We start from the raw sequence: 16,931 nt of genomic DNA on the forward strand, positions 1-16,931 counted from the left end.
TGAGTATCTCCCAGGCGGGGGAATACAGCCCTTCAGCTTCATCTTGCCACTCAAAAACAATTTGCTTGTTCTAACTTAATCCAGATTTTCGTGTGTCTTCTGGTCACTGCTCCTGGAAATGCTGAGGAGTGACATGTTCACAGGTCCTGCATAGCCCTTGGTGACCACAGGCTCTGCAGGCCACCACCACTAACTCGGCTGTCTGCATGTTTCAGGGAGGTGTCCTCTGGAAATTCGCCTGCAGGAGGGGCTGACAGCAGCAATGACGCTCGGTCCCTGTCCGGACACCGAGGTGCTGCCTCTCTCCTTGATGCCAGCCACGCTCCTCATCCTCCTCATCCTCAGCCCCACCGGTGAGCTCCTGCCTGGGGCGGTGGGAGGGGGTTTAAGCACTGTGATCCCTCTCCATCAGATTTGTGGGCAGATTTTCTCCAGGCGCAGGATTGTTGTGGTGTCGCCTACAGTGCTGAGTGTGCACAGGGATGGGGGAGCAAGTTCAGCTCTCATGTCCCACCGTGACCTGGCTGTGATGGCAGGCCCAGCGTGCAGGGCAGGTGCTGCCAGCGCTGGTGACAGAGCAGTTCTGGGCTCTGGAGCAGGCAGCACCATGGGGAGATGCTGATGGCCAAGGGATGCTCCTGAAGTTGCTGCCCAGGACTTAGGGACCTGTCCTGCCAAGGAAAGGGGTGGAATGAGCACCCATCCTGTGATGGTGTTCCCAGGGGTCTCAGGTTCAGGGAAGAGATGAGGATCTGACTCCATGTTTCAGAAGGCTTGATTTATTATTTTATGATATATATTACATTAAAACTATACTAAAAGAATAGAAGAAAGGATTTCCTTTTCAGAAGGCTGGCTAAGAATAGAATAGCAAAGAATGATAACAAAGGCTCTGTCTCGGACTCTCTGTCCGAGCCAACAGGGCTGTGATTGGCATTAATTAGAAACATCTAACATGAGACCAATCACAGATGCACCTGTTGCATTCCACAGCAGCAGATAATCAATGTTTACATTTTGTTCCTGAGGCCTCTCAGGAGGAAAAATCCTAAGGAAAGGATTTTTCATAAAAGATGTCTATGACACCCATCCCCTGAGAACAAGGGGCTCTGCTCACTCCTGGCAGGCACTGTGCAGCCAGGAAGCTTTTCAATAGACCTGGGAAAAGCCATTCCTGCTCTGGAAGGCGGGTCCACACCAGTGCTGGGGCAGCGAGGTGATCCCAGTGTGACTCTGTCCATGTCATTACAGTGGGGAACGCACTCCTGCCTCAACAAACCCACCAAGGCACAGCCAGCGGGAAAACTGGGGATTCAGATGTGCTCAGACATCCTAATTGAGTTAAATCGGGTTTTACCTTCCCACCCCCTCTGCTGGTGCTTCCCTTCCCCCTCAGGTGCTGTGGCAGCATCCGCGCTCACACTCTGGTGTGGGGACCCTGGTGGCTCTGTCCCTGTCCCCTGCATCGCCTGGCTTTCCTCGTTCTCCTCCTTGATGGGCACGGATTAGTCGCTAATGAAGGGCCATTTGTCCTCCCGTTTGGTGTTTTTGTTTACTGGAGCAGTTTCCCTTTTTCTTTTGGCTTTGTGAAGCTGGATCAGAGAAACATGGAGGGCTCCATCTCTCCTCAAAAAGACAGCCCCTTATTATTGTAGACACACCAGACATATTCTATTCAGATCTTTCCTGACTTTGCTGGAGGATGCTCTTAAATGAATATTTCAGAGCTTTGATTTTGACTCAAAGGGAGATGAATATTTATCAATGTCCTTTTTATCCACTGCTTTCTTGGCACTGGAGTGGACTAGGTGTTAAAAATCAATACAAGCCAGGATCAAACACTCTTCCTTGAAACCCACACATCTCCCCACTTTTGGTGAGCTGAATTACCTCTACCCTGTTGTCCAGCCCATGGGCTGCTCTATCCTCCCCTGTCCTCTCTGCTGCCGTGGTCTCACCTGTTTAATCCCCAATTCTTGCTGGAATCACAGCATCCCTTTCCATGCCTGCTCCAGCTGGGTAGGGCAGGAGCACTGACCACGCTGGGGCTCCCTGGCTGCTGATGTTCACCCCAGCATCCCTGCTAAGTCATGGATACAGCCAGACATTTGTCTTGTTCTCCTTTTTCCTGGGGTTTCTAGGTCTTTCTTTGACAGCCCTCATTTCTGGCTGACTTAATGGTCTCCCAGGTAACATCCTAGCAAGGAAAAGGGAAGTGGGTTCATTTTCTCCACTGTCCCCCCAGCTCACACTGCTTCTCACAGTGGTGACATCCACCCCCAGAGCAGCAGGGATTGACCTCCATGTCACTATAGGATGCAAAAGAGCACACCGCTGTTCTCAAGGTGAAGAAAAAGGGAAGTTTATTTTCTGACTCCAACATTTATAGTGTTCCAAGAGGGACAGTGGATTGGAGGGTGACAGTGCCACCTCTCCAATGACACTGGACAAACCAACAGCCCATCAACTTTCTCCGCCTCCATAAAGGAATGCAAAACAATGAGTTATTTACAGAAAGCGTGTGAGAAAGTTTACTACAAGAATGTCAACGTCAGAAGGCTTGGAAAATCTTAAAAAACCAGGGTGACACTCCACGTCTCTGCTGGTGGGCTGAGAGTGAGGCAGGACAGGGCTGGTCTGAGGCAGAGGGAGGAAAAGAGGCCACAGAGGCACCAGAGGTGTTGATCAGCCCTTGGGTGCTGTAATCAGCATGGAGGCACCACAGGATCATGGAATGGTTTGGGTTGGAAGCGACCTTAAAATTTATCTCATTCCATACCCCCCATCTCTGACGGTGTTCACAGGGGTTCTTGGATGAGGGAAGAGATGAGCATCTGACTCCATGTTTCAGAAGGCTTGATTTATTATTTTATTATATATATTACATTAAAATTATACTAAAAGAATAGAAGAAAAGGTTTCATCAGAAGGCTTCCATCAGGAGATCTCCACTGGGTTTCTCAAGCTGGGCAGGGTTGATTTTCCTTGTTCCCATCTCACCACCCAAGTTTTCCACGGGGGTGATGGGGCAGGGGGATGCAGGAGCTGCCCAAGGCCAACAGCAAGGCAGCAATGGGGCCAGGGGTGGACAAAAAGGTCCCCAAGACCTGGCCCAAGACAGGAGTGGCTTCTGCTGGTCACTGGGCTCATTAGGGTCACACATGTCACCTTGTGCTTCACATCCCACCAGAGTCACAGTCACTCACGTGCCTCAGTTTCCCCACCCATGGAGTAGAGGAAGTGATGCCCTGGGGAAGAGTGTTCATTTTTCCCCTATAAACTCCAGGACTTTGCAGGAAAGGGAAGGATCCAAGGGCTGCTGGGTCCTGCCAGTCCCCACCACCATTCCATCCCATCCCTGCTGCCATCACTCTCCAAGCTGCACCTCCTCCTCCCTGGGAAGAGCTGATCCCTCCTTTTCTCCCTTGCAGGCACCACTCCCTTGCAGTCTGAGCCTGAGATGTTGCCATTCCCAGGTGAGATTCTTCTCTGAAAGTCGCTTTTCTCCAGGAAGTTTTGTAGTTGAAAAATGCACTTTTTAGGTAAAAGAAGGGATTTGGGGAATTAAAAAAAAAGAAAGATATTGGTTTGGAACAAAAAGCAGCAAGAAAAAGCTAAACTTCTTTTACAGAAAGAAAATAAAGATTCTTTATTATCCCTATTCTGCTCATTATCCTGAGAGGAGATTTTTTCTACCTCCTGCTGAGTCTCTGTCCCTGTGCCATGTATCACAGACAAGTAAATAATTCCCTTGATGTGGTGGACCCTGGTACTTCGATGCCTGCTCCCCATCACCAGCAGCCTGAGAGATCATCTCCATCCATCCCACCAGCTCTGGAAGCATTCATTGAGGCTAATAAGAATTTGCTAATTGCATCTTGTCACTTGTCACCTATTTAAGTCAAGATGTGGTGCCACATGTCTGCTTTTTCCTTCACCCTTGGGTTTTTGCCCATTAGCAGGGGAGATGATGGGAGCACCAAAGAGCCACAGAATGGTTTGGGTTGGAAGGGACCTTAAAAACCATCTCACTCTACCCTGCCATGGGCAGGAAGACCTTCCACGAGGCCAGGCTGTCCAAAGCCCCATCCAACCTGGCCTTGGTGATGGTGCATCTCGTTCCTGGGCTGAGATGTGCTGTGTCTGCACAGCCACTGCTGCCAGCAGATGGAGGGGAGCCCATGTCCCACCAGCAGGGCAGCACCAAGCCAACAACTGCCTCGTGTAGGGGGATAGAAAATAAGAAAATAAAGATAGTGTAGAAAGTAATCTCATCCCTAAGGAGTTGCAGCTGGGCCAATTATCAAAGATTAGGAACAAGCCTGACTTTAAGAGGCCACAGCTGTGACCAGTGAGAAGATGCTATAAAAGAGTGGGGTGGCTGGTTGGGAAGGAAACTGGAGTCAGTTGGCTGCTTTGTGAAGAACAGGGTCAGTGCTCTGGGGAGAAACACCAAGAAGGTATGAAACTTCTGTGATAAGGAGACAACAGTATGGAACCCCTGCAACAAGATGACAACAGCCTTGTGCCCCAGAGAAGGGGCAGGAGATTGACGTAGAGATTTTCCTTAGAGGTTTTCTCTAAGGGGCAGGAGTTTGATGTAGATTTGCTGCCCATGGCCTGCTGAGGGAGCTCTGTGTTGCCATCCTCCCAGAGATCTGGCTCTCCAGCGGGCCCAGCCGCTGCCAGGGCCAGCTGGACACCCTCATGATTTTCTCTACGGAGTTTGGTGTAGATTTGCTGCCCATGCCTGCTGAGGGAGCTTTCTGTTGCCATCCTCCCAGAGATCTGCCTCTCCAGTGGGCCCAGCCAGCTGGAGACCCTCATGATTTTCTCTACGGAGTTTGGTGTAGATTTGCTGCCCATGGCCTGCTGAGGGAGCTTTCTGTTGCCATCCTCCCAGAGATCCGCCTCTCCAGCAGGCCCAGCTGGCTGGAGATCCTCATGATTTTCTCTAAGGAGCAGGAGTTTGATGTAGATTTGCTGCCCATGGCCTGCTGAGGGAGATCTGTGTTGCCCTCCTTGCAGAGATCCGCCTCTCCAACGGGCCCAGCCGCTGCCAGGGCCGCCTGGAGATCCTCTACAACGGCTCCTGGGGCACCGTGTGTGACGACGACTGGGACATGGTGGATGCCAACGTGGTGTGTCGCCAGCTGGGCTGTGGCCATGCCATCACCCTGCCCGCTGCCATGACCTTCGGCCAGGGCACCGGGCCCATCTTCCTGGACAACGTGGACTGCAAGGGCTCGGAGGCGGCCCTGAGCGAGTGCTGGAGCCATGGCTGGGGCATCCACAATTGCTACCACTATGAGGATGTGGCTGTGGTGTGCAATGGTAATGAGGGTGGGTTCCTCGGGGGACAGGAGAGCATGGGATTACTGTGGAGGGCAAGACTTGGGGGTTGCAGTGGGGTTGGTGGAGCTCAAGAGTCTTATCTCAGAGCCTGACCTGGGTCAGACAAACATCTTCTGCATTCTCCTCTCACCCATTTCCTCAATCCAGGTCACTTCCCAGCTCCACAGGCTGGTGCTCCATAAGGTGACCAGCCTGTTTGGTGTTCCTTGTCACTCCCAGATCAGGGACTTTGTGCCCTCTCCAGCACAATCCCTGGGGAAAGAGCACATGCCCACCCACGCTCCTGCCTCTGAGTCAATTGCTGCCCAACTGCTCTTTCCCCTTTTGACTCTGCCTTGGTGGAGCCCAAGAGTCTTAGAGCCTGGTTCTCTGACCTGGGTCAGCCAAATGTCTTCTGCCTTCTCCTCTCATTCCTCTGCTCAATCCAGGTCACCTCCCAGCTCCATAAGGTGACCAGCCTGCTTTGTGTTCCTTGTCACTCCCAGATCAGGGACTTTGCACGATCCCTGGGGAAGGAGCACATGCCCACCCACGCTCCTGCCTCTGAGTCAGTTGCTGCCCAACTGCTCTTTCCCCTTTTGACTTGTGTTTCTTTAAACTGCTGAGCTTTTCAGTAGGAGATGTTCCTAAAGGTGAGAAAAGCAGTGGAAAGTGTTTGAACTTGGCAAGCAAAAGTGGGATGGCTCTGTGAGGACCCTTATGTACCCCACACACGTTCCACCCTCGCTGTGCAAGGTTTGCTCATCAGCCAGGCACCAGTGAGCTGTGAAAGGGAGGCTCTGCAGACCTGGAGCAGCTGTTCTGTGAATCCCCACGTCCTGCAGAAGCAGGGCTTGGAAAAGGAGGGATGGAAAGGCAGCAACCAGAGAACAGAAGTTGTGGATCAAGCAGGAAACTAAATCATGGCTTTGTTGGAGAGGAGAGGTGGAAGGAGTGAGAAAGGAGGTGGGGAGCTGGGTCTGAGGGCAGAATAAAGGCTGGAGGCATTGGCAGAGAGCTCTGGTGCAGCTGCAAACCTCTCTATTTTCAGCTGGGGCTGGTTTGGTACAGACCCTCCTGGAGCAGCAGGGTGGGAGGGATCCCTCCCTCTCCCAGGTGGAGCAGCAGCAGGTGCCACCTCTCTGCTTCCCTTTGCAGAGTTCTCACCCACGCAAGTCAGCGAAGGACCGACCACCAGGACCCTCACAGCCTCGGTACAGGACGGGGAAAGTAAGCTGCTCAGCCTGCAGGGGGACATCCTGTCACCTGCTGTCCCTCTTGAAGCCTCTCTGAGCTGCAGAACCCCAAACCCCATCATTGTACTGTCCATGGCCACATCCTATCCCAGAAATTCCCAAGCTTCCCAAGCCCCATTGCTCTAAAGCTTCACCCCTTCCCCTCTGTTTCTCACTCATTTCCTTTGCCATCACGGGCACGGTGGCAGTGCGGGGACATCACATCCCTCTCACCTCGTGCTGCCACCCCCAGGTGACGGCAGCGTCCGCCTGGTGGCCGGCCCCGACACCTGCCAGGGCCGGGTGGAGATCTTCTACCGCGGCAGCTGGGGCACCGTGTGCGATGACGACTGGGGCCTGAGCGATGCCAGCGTGGTCTGCAAGCAGCTGGGCTGTGGGCAAGCCCTGGATTACAAGAGCAATGCCTACTTTGGCTATGGAACAGGACGGATCCTCCTGGACAACGTCAACTGTGACGGCAGTGAGCCCTTCTTGTCTGCCTGCTACAGCCTGGGCTGGGGCATCCACAACTGCGGCCACCATGAGGATGCCGGGGTCATCTGTGCAGGTACCAGGCAGGGCACTGCCCTCAGGGTGGGGAAAAACCAAGGGACAGCCTGTTCTCCAAGCAGAAATGGCCTCAGGGAGATGCTGAGATGCTCAAGGCTGAGCTCTGTGCTGTGGGAGCATCCTTGTTCCTTATCCACACTCATCATGGTACCCTGGAGTAGCAACACCACAGCAAGAGCCCAGAGCACAGCCAGGGTGGGGATTTGCAGGGGAAATGCACCTGCCCCTCCTGCCAGGGAAATGCACCTGCCCCTCCTGCCAGGGAAATGCATCTGCCCCTCCTGCCAGGGAAATGCATCTGCCATCCTGCACTTCCCTCTGCCATTTCCCTGCTCTGCTGGCTGCAAACGAGCTGCCCGTGTCCGGAAGGAGAGAGAGGCTGCCAGGGGCTGGGCACGGTGCCAGGCCCAGCCTGCCTCCCCTTCCCCTCCTGAAATGATGTATTCCTGCCATCCTTCACTGATTACTGTTTATAATCTTAATAATCCCCCTGAATTCCCTCATTATCGTGGCTAATGACGGGAGCAGTGAGTGCCAGTGCTTTCCCTTTCTTGCTGTTAATGGACAAAGGGGATGATGTAGGACAAAAGGGACAATTTTTTCAGGCTGGTCCTTTCCTGCCTAAACATCCACATCCCCTCTGGCTCCTCCTTAATGGCACCACCACGCCTAGACCTTGCTTAGAGGGGCAGGGGATAATGAAGTATGAATGCTAATGAATCCTGATGATAAATCTCCCAGGTGTCACCTTTGTCCCTTTGTGTCACCACAGGACTGGACACATCCACCATCACATCATTCACGACCTCGCTGGCCCTGGACTCTGAGGAGACCCTCACAGCCACGGCCACAGGTAGGAGGTTGGCAGTCACTCATCTGCGGGGGAAGCTGTGTCCTTTGTGTCCTCTTGTGACCCAGCTTGGCCACCCTGGGGTTTCTGCCAGGCATGGGTGACGCTTGAGGGGTGACACTGCCCATGGCAGGGGACAGAAATGATGCTGATGGTCACTGGCACCGACTGGAATGGGGCAGTGGGTGCTGGGTCTGGACCCCTCAATGCCCACATGTCCCCACACTTGTCCCAGCAGTGACAGACAGCAGGGACCAGCCCTCCCAGGCCACTGAGGTGGTCACCACCACGCTCCTGACCATCGAGCAGGAAAGTAAGTGTGCAGCTGCTGCTGGAGCTCCATGTCCCTGGTGGAGGTCACTCCACATCCCCAGGGCTCCTTCCATGTCCCCAGAGGTCACCCCATGTTCCAAGTGCTCAATCCATGCCCCAGGAATTATCTCATATCCCCAGGGTTTACTCCATGCCCACAGGGTGCTCACCCCGTGACACTCAAGGGTTCATCCCACATCTCCAGGGATTGCTCCATGCTCACAGTGCTGCTTGGGAATCACCCCATGTAGCCAGTGTCACCCCTCATCACCAGGACTCACCCTGTGTCCCCAGGGGCTCAGCTGACATCCCCATGGTCACCCTGAGCTCTCCAGATGTTACCCTATACCCCAGAGACTCACCCCATGCCCACAGGGGTTTGCCCCACACTCCCAGGGGGTTGTACCCACATCCCCAGAGGGTTACCCTATACTCCAGAGACTCACCCCATGCCCACAGGGGTTTGCCCCACATCCCCAGGTTGTACCCATGTCCCCAGGGGTTACCCCAAAAACTGGGGGCTCACCCCACACCCACAGGGATTGCCCCACATCCCCAGGGGGTTGCACCCATGTCCCCAGGGGGTTACCTCATACCCCAAGGATTGACCCCATGCCCACAGGGGTTTGCCCCACATCCCCAGGGGGGTGTACCCACAACCCCAGGGCTTACCCCAAAAACCAGGGGCTCACCCCACGCCCTCGGAGGGACAGCAGGGGACACCCTGTGTAGCCCTGCTCCCCCCGGGTCGTGGCTCGCAGGTGGCGGCTTGCGGCTGGCGAACGGCAACGGGAGCTGCCGCGGGCGGGTGGAGGTGCGGCACGGCGGCACCTGGGGCACCGTGTGCGACGACGACTGGGACTTCCCCGACGCCCAGGTGGTTTGCCGGCAGCTGGGCTGCGGCGGCGCCCTGGCCGCCACCGTGCTGGGCTCCTTCGGCTACGGCAGCGGGCCCGTGCTGCTGGACAACGTGGGCTGCGGTGGCGGCGAGGCGCGCCTGGCCGACTGCTTCCACCTGGGCTGGGGACAGCACAACTGCGGCCACCACGAGGATGCCGGGGTCATCTGCCGAGGTGAGACGGGGGGGAGAGGGTGTCTTGGTTTGGAAAGACAGGAGTCTCCTAAGGAAGGTAGGAGCCTCCCCTGAAATGGAGAATGTAAACCCAAAACTCTCTCAGACCCCAAAACTCCCTGCTAAGGAAGGCAGGAGCCTCCCCTGAAATGGGAAATGTAAACCCTCCCCACCCCTCCGAATTGCTGTAAATTTTAAATTAAGGGGTGCTCAGGCAAAAAAATATGGGAGCGGGAAATAACAGTTCTTTAATAGGGAAGAAAAATAAAAGGACAAAATAAACAATGCAGTACACTAGCACAACAGTGACAGAGTCAGAACCCAACCTGACACCCTGTGGGTCAGGGTGTTGGTGGCAGTGCCATTGGAATTGTGGCTGCAGCCCTCCTGCAGTGTCAGGGGTGGTTCTGCTGGAGCAGGGATCCTGTAGAGAAGGATGGATTCTTCCTGTGAAGATCCAGTGGAAGGAGAGATAGCTGCTGTTCCTCTGGGGAATCCAGTGGAGAAGCCGTGCTGGTGTTCCAGAACCTCCAGATTATATCCATGTAGGAATGCTTGGCTCCTCCCTCTGGGCTCACATCTCCCAATGGGATGCTGTAGCTCTTATCAGTCATGCAGGGACATTCAATAGTCTGTTATCAGCAGATGTCCCCTCCCTAGGGAGGTGTGAATGTGGTCACTCAAAGAGAGAGATAAGGCAAACTGCCCATGTGACAAAAGACAACTGCCATACAGATGGTGATAGAACGCATCTTGCCTTGCAATCTGGAACACAGGGTGACAGGAGGTCTCTGATGAAGCCCAGCTCAGTGGGAAAGTCAATGGATGTAGGGAGGATTTTGGCCATGCTCAGGCTGGGTGTGGGAAATGGGGTCCCCCAATGGGGTTGGGGTGAAGAATGAGTAGTGGCAATCAGTGCCATGGTGTGGGTGATGGCTGGAATGTGGCACTCCCTGTGGTCCCCATTTGTTCAGAGTGGCTGCACATCCCACCCCACATCCCTGCAGCCATCCCACTCCACTGCTGGCGGGCTCTGACTGACCCTCTCCCTTCAGTCACTTTTCCCACCTCTCCTCTGCTGCACCAGGTGCTGATGACACTGACGACCATTTCCAAGAGGCCACTGCTACAACCACCACGTTGGCCCCAACTCGTCCCAAGGAGGGTAAGTACTGGGGTGTCACCTGAGGACACAGTGCCAGCCCTGGGGATGCTCCATGCTGGCACAGGGTGGAAAAATAAATGGCTCAGGCAGAGACACAAGATCTGGCAGTGCCTGGAGCTGCCCATGATGTTGCTATAGGACACAAAAGAACACAAGTGCACACCGCTGTTCTCAAGGTGAAGAAAGGGAAGTTTATTTTCTGATTCCAACATTTATAGTGTTCCAAAAGTGACAGTGGATTGGAGGGTGACAGTGCCACCTCTCCAATGACACTGGACAGACCAACAGTCCATCAAATTTCTCCTCCTCCATAAAGGAACGCAAAACAATGACTTATTTACAGAAAGCGTGTGAGAAAGTTCATCGCAAGAATGTCAACATCAGAAGGCTTAGAAAATCTTAAAAAACCAGGGGGACATCATGGGGAGGGGGAAAAACTGATGACACTGTTAAGTTATGGCTTCTCTTGGTGCCCCTAAGGCTGGTTCAGGCAGAGGTGGTGGACATCAGGGTGGGGAGAGGAGGTGATGGACCAAAGGGGCAGAGGTGGGAACAGAGGTGATTGTCTGTTCCATGATGCTCTGAGGGCCACCCCCAGCTCTGACAGGAGAAAAGGCAGTAGGGGAGCTCTGGGCTGACCCCAGGGCAGGCAGGGAGAGTGGAACACAGCTCTGGGGTGGGCAGAGGCAGGAGCTGCCTCACCCCCTGCCCTCCCCAGGGTCCCTGCGCCTGGTGAATGGCAGCCACCGGTGCGAGGGGCGCGTGGAGATGTTCTACCTGCACCAGTGGGGCACCGTGTGCGACGACGCCTGGGACCTGCGGGATGCCAAGGTGGTGTGCAGGCAGCTGGGCTGTGGGCACGCCCTGGCAGCCTGGGGAGAGGCTCACTATGGCCAAGGAACCGGCTACATCTTCCTGGACAACCTCAAGTGCAAGGGCCACGAGCCCTCGCTGCTGCGCTGCTCCCACATCCGCTGGGACGTCCACAACTGCGACCACTCCGAGGATGCCGGTGCTGTCTGTGACATCCTATGACCTTCCCGCAGGTAAGGGGGGACAGGGAGGCTGCAGGGAGCTGGTGGCAGTGCCACAGAGAGGGGTTGGACCCTTGGTGCTGGTCTGGATGCACTCCCTGCACTGGATGTTTGGGGTCTGAGAATGGGAGGCTGAAGGAGCACAAGGGGAAATGGAGAAGGCTTTAATTATTTTGCCACAATGTGGAATAGCCTCTGGCTCAGTGCTGTGTGGGGCTTAGGAGCTCTGCTGCCCAGGAATTGGATGTTTGGGGTCTGAGAATGGGAAGAGTTGGGTGAGGACTGGGTTCTCCTCAGCTCCTGAAATAGTGGCTGAAGCTTCCCCCTACCTCCACCCACCCCCAGACTGCCCCTTGGAAAAACAAAACTGCTTCTGGTGTGAAATCTGGTTGGTTTCAGCCATTTCTTTTAAGAGATGAGGAAAGAAAAATGGATTTTCTGCTGTGAAAATGATGTTAAATTATACTCAGAAAATGTAAAAAGGGGGCTGAAATCACACCAGGATGCTCCAGTGGCTCTGCAGTGAGTTACTGTTGTTCTGCAATTTGCTTTGCAAGCCCTCCAGCAATCCCAATAGCAGCTTTTTCTTCCCATTTTGGCATCAGAAATACCAATTCCTCCCCCATTCCCATGCAGCAGAAATGCAGGCGTTGGATCTCACACCATCTGCAATCCTTGTGCCTGTTTCACCTGTTCCTTCTGCTAACACTGGGGGGTTCAGGAGAGCTCAGATGAGATTTCCCTTCCTGGGGGGCTTCAGCACAGCCAGTCCATGCCCTAAAAACCTCGTGAGTTGTGGGAAAGGATGGGGATACCCTGCAGTCCCCCCATCCTTCTCCATCCTGTGCTGGCTTTGGCTGCTCTGTCCCAAAAGCTCCCAGGGCAGGCAGGGAGCTGGCAGACAGGACACAAGCAGATGGAAAACCGTAGGGAAGACCCCAAATCCCTTCCCAGAGCAAAGAAAGGGACCCAGGAGCCTGCAGCTTCCCCAGTGCCCTGCCTTTGGGGTATAAAGGCTGTTTTCCTCCCAGCTCAGGTGGAAAGACCCAGCCTGCAGCACCAGTCACCTTCACCACCAAGTGTTTGATTCCTGCTGGGACATTGGGAAAAGGATTTCCATGTTCTCATGGATGGGGTTCAAGGGTGGGGAAGGGCTCCTGCAGTGGCACAGAGCTCACTCCTCTGTCTGTGCAATTCTGTTGTTGATAAGAGACTGTGCATATTCCTGGGTTGGGTTTTTTTCATTTTCCAATTTTTTTTTTCTTATATGTGTGTGGGTTTGTTTTTGTGAATACATAAAAGCCCTTTGAAAGTGCTCTGAGAGCTGATTTGTTTTCCTGTCATCCCCTCAAAGCCCTGGGTAAAAGCAAACACCTGGAGAAGAGGAGATGCCCCAAAACTGGAGGAGAGAGCTCAGTTCTTGGTGCCAAAAATTGTCCCAAATCCCAGGCTCAAATTGCTCAGGGGGGCTGAAATTAATTTAATTCCCACCCAGCTGAGAGCTCAGCTTGGACCTTTCCCCACCCCAGCTCTGGGGTACAACCCCGAACCCCATCAGGATCAGGGTTTGAGGTTGGATTTTCTTTGGGTTTGTTCCTAGTGGGATTCGGCAGTCACATGAGCTGTGGGGTGGCCCTGGCCCCATGCTCAGGCTCCTGTTGGCTGCTTCTCTTCCACTTCCCATGGACAGAGCTTTCCCAGCACTCTGATCCCAGTCCAGATCTCCATCAGTGGGGAAACTGAGGCATGGAAGCATCTTCCAGGCAGGCTGTGGCAGCACAGCTGGGCAAGACTTGCTGGGAGAGGGCAGGGAGGTGGTGTGGGAACAAAATCCTCCTTTCCCTGTGCTCACAGGTCCTGCCCCCTCACTTCCCACCTCACCTCCTGCCTCCAGCACAGCTGGGCCGTGCCTGGTCCTGCTGGGAGCAGGAGGGGACAGAGCTGTCCCAGCAGCTCCCAGCCCATCCCACAGCCCACACCAGCTGGGGATGGGTCAGAGGGTGCTGAGGCCTCCTCCAGCTTTGCTGTCCCCTCCCTGTGCCTGCAGGAGATGGGAGTGTGGCCAGGAGTTGCTCTGGAAGCTGCTGCCTCTTGAGGAGAAAAATAAGAAAGGCTGGATGGGTTTTCCCTGTTTTTCTTGGGGACTCTGCTTTGAGCTGGCAGAGCTGGGCTGTTTTTTGGTGTTACCCCACACCCTGCTCTTCTTGGCTTTGAGCTGGGAAGAGCAGGTCCTGGTATCCTGGAGTTTCTCCCTTTCACAGCCTGCAACCCGGCAAGCAAAGGGTTTCCAGGCAGGAAAGGCAGCAGCTGCCTCCCTGTCTCCCAGCCTTTCCTCCTGCAGCCAGCCTGGGATGGGCTGAGATCCACAGGGATCCCCCCAGACACCGCACAGCCCAGCTGGGCATCACCCCCGGTTCCTCTGGGAGCAGGGAGTGGCGGGCAGGGTGGGAGCAGGGTACAGCAAGGGGATGTACCTGGGGCAAGGAACAGCGGGGTGGAGGATGCCCTGGCTCTGCAGCAGGGTGCAGCAGCACAGGGGATGCTCAGAGGCTCATTTGCAGCACAGGGGATGCTCTGGAGCAGGGCAGCAGCGCAGGGAATGCTCTGGAGCTCGGTAACAGGACAGAGGATTCTCTGGAGCAGGGCAGCAGCACGGGGAATGCTCTGAGGCTTGGTGGCAGCACAGGGGATGTTGTGGAGCCAGGTTGTAGCACAGGGAATGCTCTGGAGCTTGGTAGCAGCCCAGGGGATGCTCTGAGGCTCAGCAGCAGCACAGGGAATGCTCTGGAGCTCGGTAACAGGACAGAGGATGCTCTGGAGCAGGGTAGCAGCACAGGGGATGCTCTGGAGCTCAGTAGCAGCACAGGGCATGGTGTGGAGCAGGGTAGCAGCACAAAGAGTGTTGTGGAGCTCAGTAGCAGCACAGGGAATGCTCTGGAGCTTGGCAGCAGCACAGAGGATGCTCCGGAGCACGGCAGCAGCACAGGGGACGTTGTGGAGCTCAGCAGCAGCACAGGGAATGCTCTGGAGCTCAATAGCAGCACAGGGAATGCTCTGAGGCTCAGTAGCAGCACAAAGAATGTTGTAAAGCTCGGTAGCAGCACAGGGGGTGCTCTGGAGCTCAGTAACAGCACAGAGGATGCTCTGGAGCAGTGTACCAGCGCAGGGGTGCCAAGGGTGTGAGAGCATCCCTCCACGGGAGCCCAGCCAGGCTGCAGCGGCTGCAGGGGAGCCGGGAGAAGCTCCTGCCCAGCTCCCATCCTCCTGCCGACGTCAGCTGTTTCCCGGCGCCCGGAGCAGCTGCAGCTCCACACCGGTCGATGTCATCGATTGGTTCCTCTCCCCATCCCCGGAGAGGGGATGGTGTGGGGGGTAGCAGGGGGGAGAGGATAAATATTTCAGCAGGTCCAGGCAAAAGCTGGGGTTATTTTGAGGCTGGGATTTATGGGCTATTAGGAATAAGGAATGAGTCTGTGCTGGGAGAAGAGACCCATTAATCCAGGCTGAAGGAGCACAAATCAGCAAGGGGAAATGGAGGAGGCTTTAATTATTTTGCCACGCTCTGGAATAATAAGCTGGCCTCTGGCTGGGTGCTGTGTGGGGCTCAGGAGCTCTGCTGCCCGGGAACTGGGGCAGGTGAGAGGACACTCATGAGTAAATCCCACCCCAGCTGCGCTGCGAGGGATGGGCAATCCATTCTGGGACCAGTATGGGACCAGTACAAGCAATTATTCTGGCTGGGATGAGGTGGGGGCAGACTGCAGACTGCAGGGACGGCACGAGGGGCCCGTGGGTCAGTGCCCGGTCCCGGGGTGCCCTTTCCAGCGCTGCCACGGCCGTGCCCGGTTAAGGCAATCCCGCCTGTGCCTGTAACCGGAGGAGCTGGGCGCTATCGGGCACGGTGAGTCAGTGCCCGAGGCAGCCCCGGCCCGGGAGCATCCCTGGCTCTGCTGCTCCCTGCGCCACCTGGGTGACCTTGGGCTCTGCTCTGTCCCCCGGCTCTCTGTGCCCCGCGGCTCACTGTGCCCTCCCCTGCCCTCCTTGCTGCCTCAGTTTCCCCGGGGAGGACGCAGGGAGGGTGATCATGCCTCACTCCTCGATACTCTTGAGCTGCAGGGACCCGGCTGCCCTGTCCGGAGGGACATTCCTCACCCCGAGATTTGCCCCTCGGGGGCAGCCTGCCGCAGCCCCTACAGCCAGAATTTTTGGGAACGCAGGGATGCAGAGCACGGACAGCCTTGGACCACCTCCTCCGAAAGGATGCATGAGGGAGGACCTGACCTCCCTGCGGCATCCCTGCGGCACCGCATCCTCTCTCCCTTGCGGGGGTGCCCCCGGTGCCAAGGTCACCCAGCGGGATCGCGGCGGGTGCCGGGGCCGCTCTGCACAGCCCGGTACCGGCCGCGTCCTCCTTCCCGCTCCGCCGGGCCTGCCGCGGCTCCCGCTTGCGTCACCCGCCGGAGCCAGCAGCTATTTTGGGATCTGCAAAGTCACTGGCGCAATTAGACTGGCTGGCAAAGGCAGCGGGGGGACCGCGGGCACGGCTGCTCCCCCCCGAGCCGGGCCGGGCCGTGCCGGGGGCCACACGGGCACCGCCAGCATCCCTGCGTCTGCAGGGTCCCTCCGCCAGGACAGACGGACACGGCTGCAAATCCTCCCATCCATCATTTCCTTATCATTTCCTTCTCTCTCTCTCTCTCTTTTTCTTTTTTTTTTTTTTAATATTTAATTTGCTGTCGCTCCCCCGGCAGGAGCCTCCCCACGTGGGCTGCTGAGCCAGCTCGCTGCCACCGCCGGCGTTTGGAGAGAGGCGGCAGCAGCAGCACAGGGACTGTGTGTGCCAGGGCCATGCCCTGCGGGCTGGGGGGGTCCGGCTGTTCCCGGGTGCCCGGTTAAACGCGGTGTGCATCCCCCGGGAGCAGCCAGCGCCGTGCCCCAGCTGGCCCCGGGGCAGCCATGGGGGTGTGGATGGGCTGCGGTGACACTGGAGGGACACCTGAGCCCGGGACACAGCACAGAGGTGGCGTTCTGCCACGCAGTGTCCTTGGGGATGTGGGGACAGCCAGAGGGGACAGCTGGGGATCTCAGTCCCTCTGGCCACTCTCCTCAGCTCCCGGTAACCTTCAGGTCATGGCAGAGGGGATGTGTACAGAAAGGCTGGGACAAGCTGATCCTGGCAGGCTCCAAACACCCCAAAAATGAAGCTCAAAAAATCCTTTTAAAAAATCTCCAGACTGTTCTGTGTGACCTGACATCTCTTTCAGTCCCATCCCCCAGGGAAAAAAAAAAAAAAAAAACCAAAAAAAAACCAAAAAAAAAACAAAACACCCCAAATCCTTTCTCCCAACGCCTGGAAAGG

The 16,931-nt window shown here is 55.8% G+C and overlaps 1 protein-coding gene across 1 annotated transcript; it reads left to right on the plus strand.

Annotated features, from left to right (window-relative positions):
* Nucleotides 1-262: 262 nt before the first annotated feature.
* On the plus strand, nucleotides 263-12,753 carry SSC4D (scavenger receptor cysteine rich family member with 4 domains). The gene is made up of 11 exons (XM_059487179.1): nucleotides 263-353; nucleotides 3,432-3,476; nucleotides 5,029-5,334; nucleotides 6,493-6,564; nucleotides 6,823-7,137; nucleotides 7,912-7,992; nucleotides 8,225-8,302; nucleotides 9,063-9,374; nucleotides 10,461-10,538; nucleotides 11,257-11,584; nucleotides 12,604-12,753. Exons 1-10 carry the CDS (start codon nucleotides 263-265, stop codon nucleotides 11,571-11,573), a joined length of 1,695 nt encoding a protein of 564 aa, XP_059343162.1. The 3' UTR covers nucleotides 11,574-11,584; nucleotides 12,604-12,753.
* Nucleotides 12,754-16,931: the final 4,178 nt, after the last annotated feature.

This window comes from Ammospiza nelsoni, chromosome 21, assembly GCF_027579445.1.
Source record: "Ammospiza nelsoni isolate bAmmNel1 chromosome 21, bAmmNel1.pri, whole genome shotgun sequence".
Taxonomy (NCBI): domain Eukaryota; kingdom Metazoa; phylum Chordata; class Aves; order Passeriformes; family Passerellidae; genus Ammospiza; species Ammospiza nelsoni.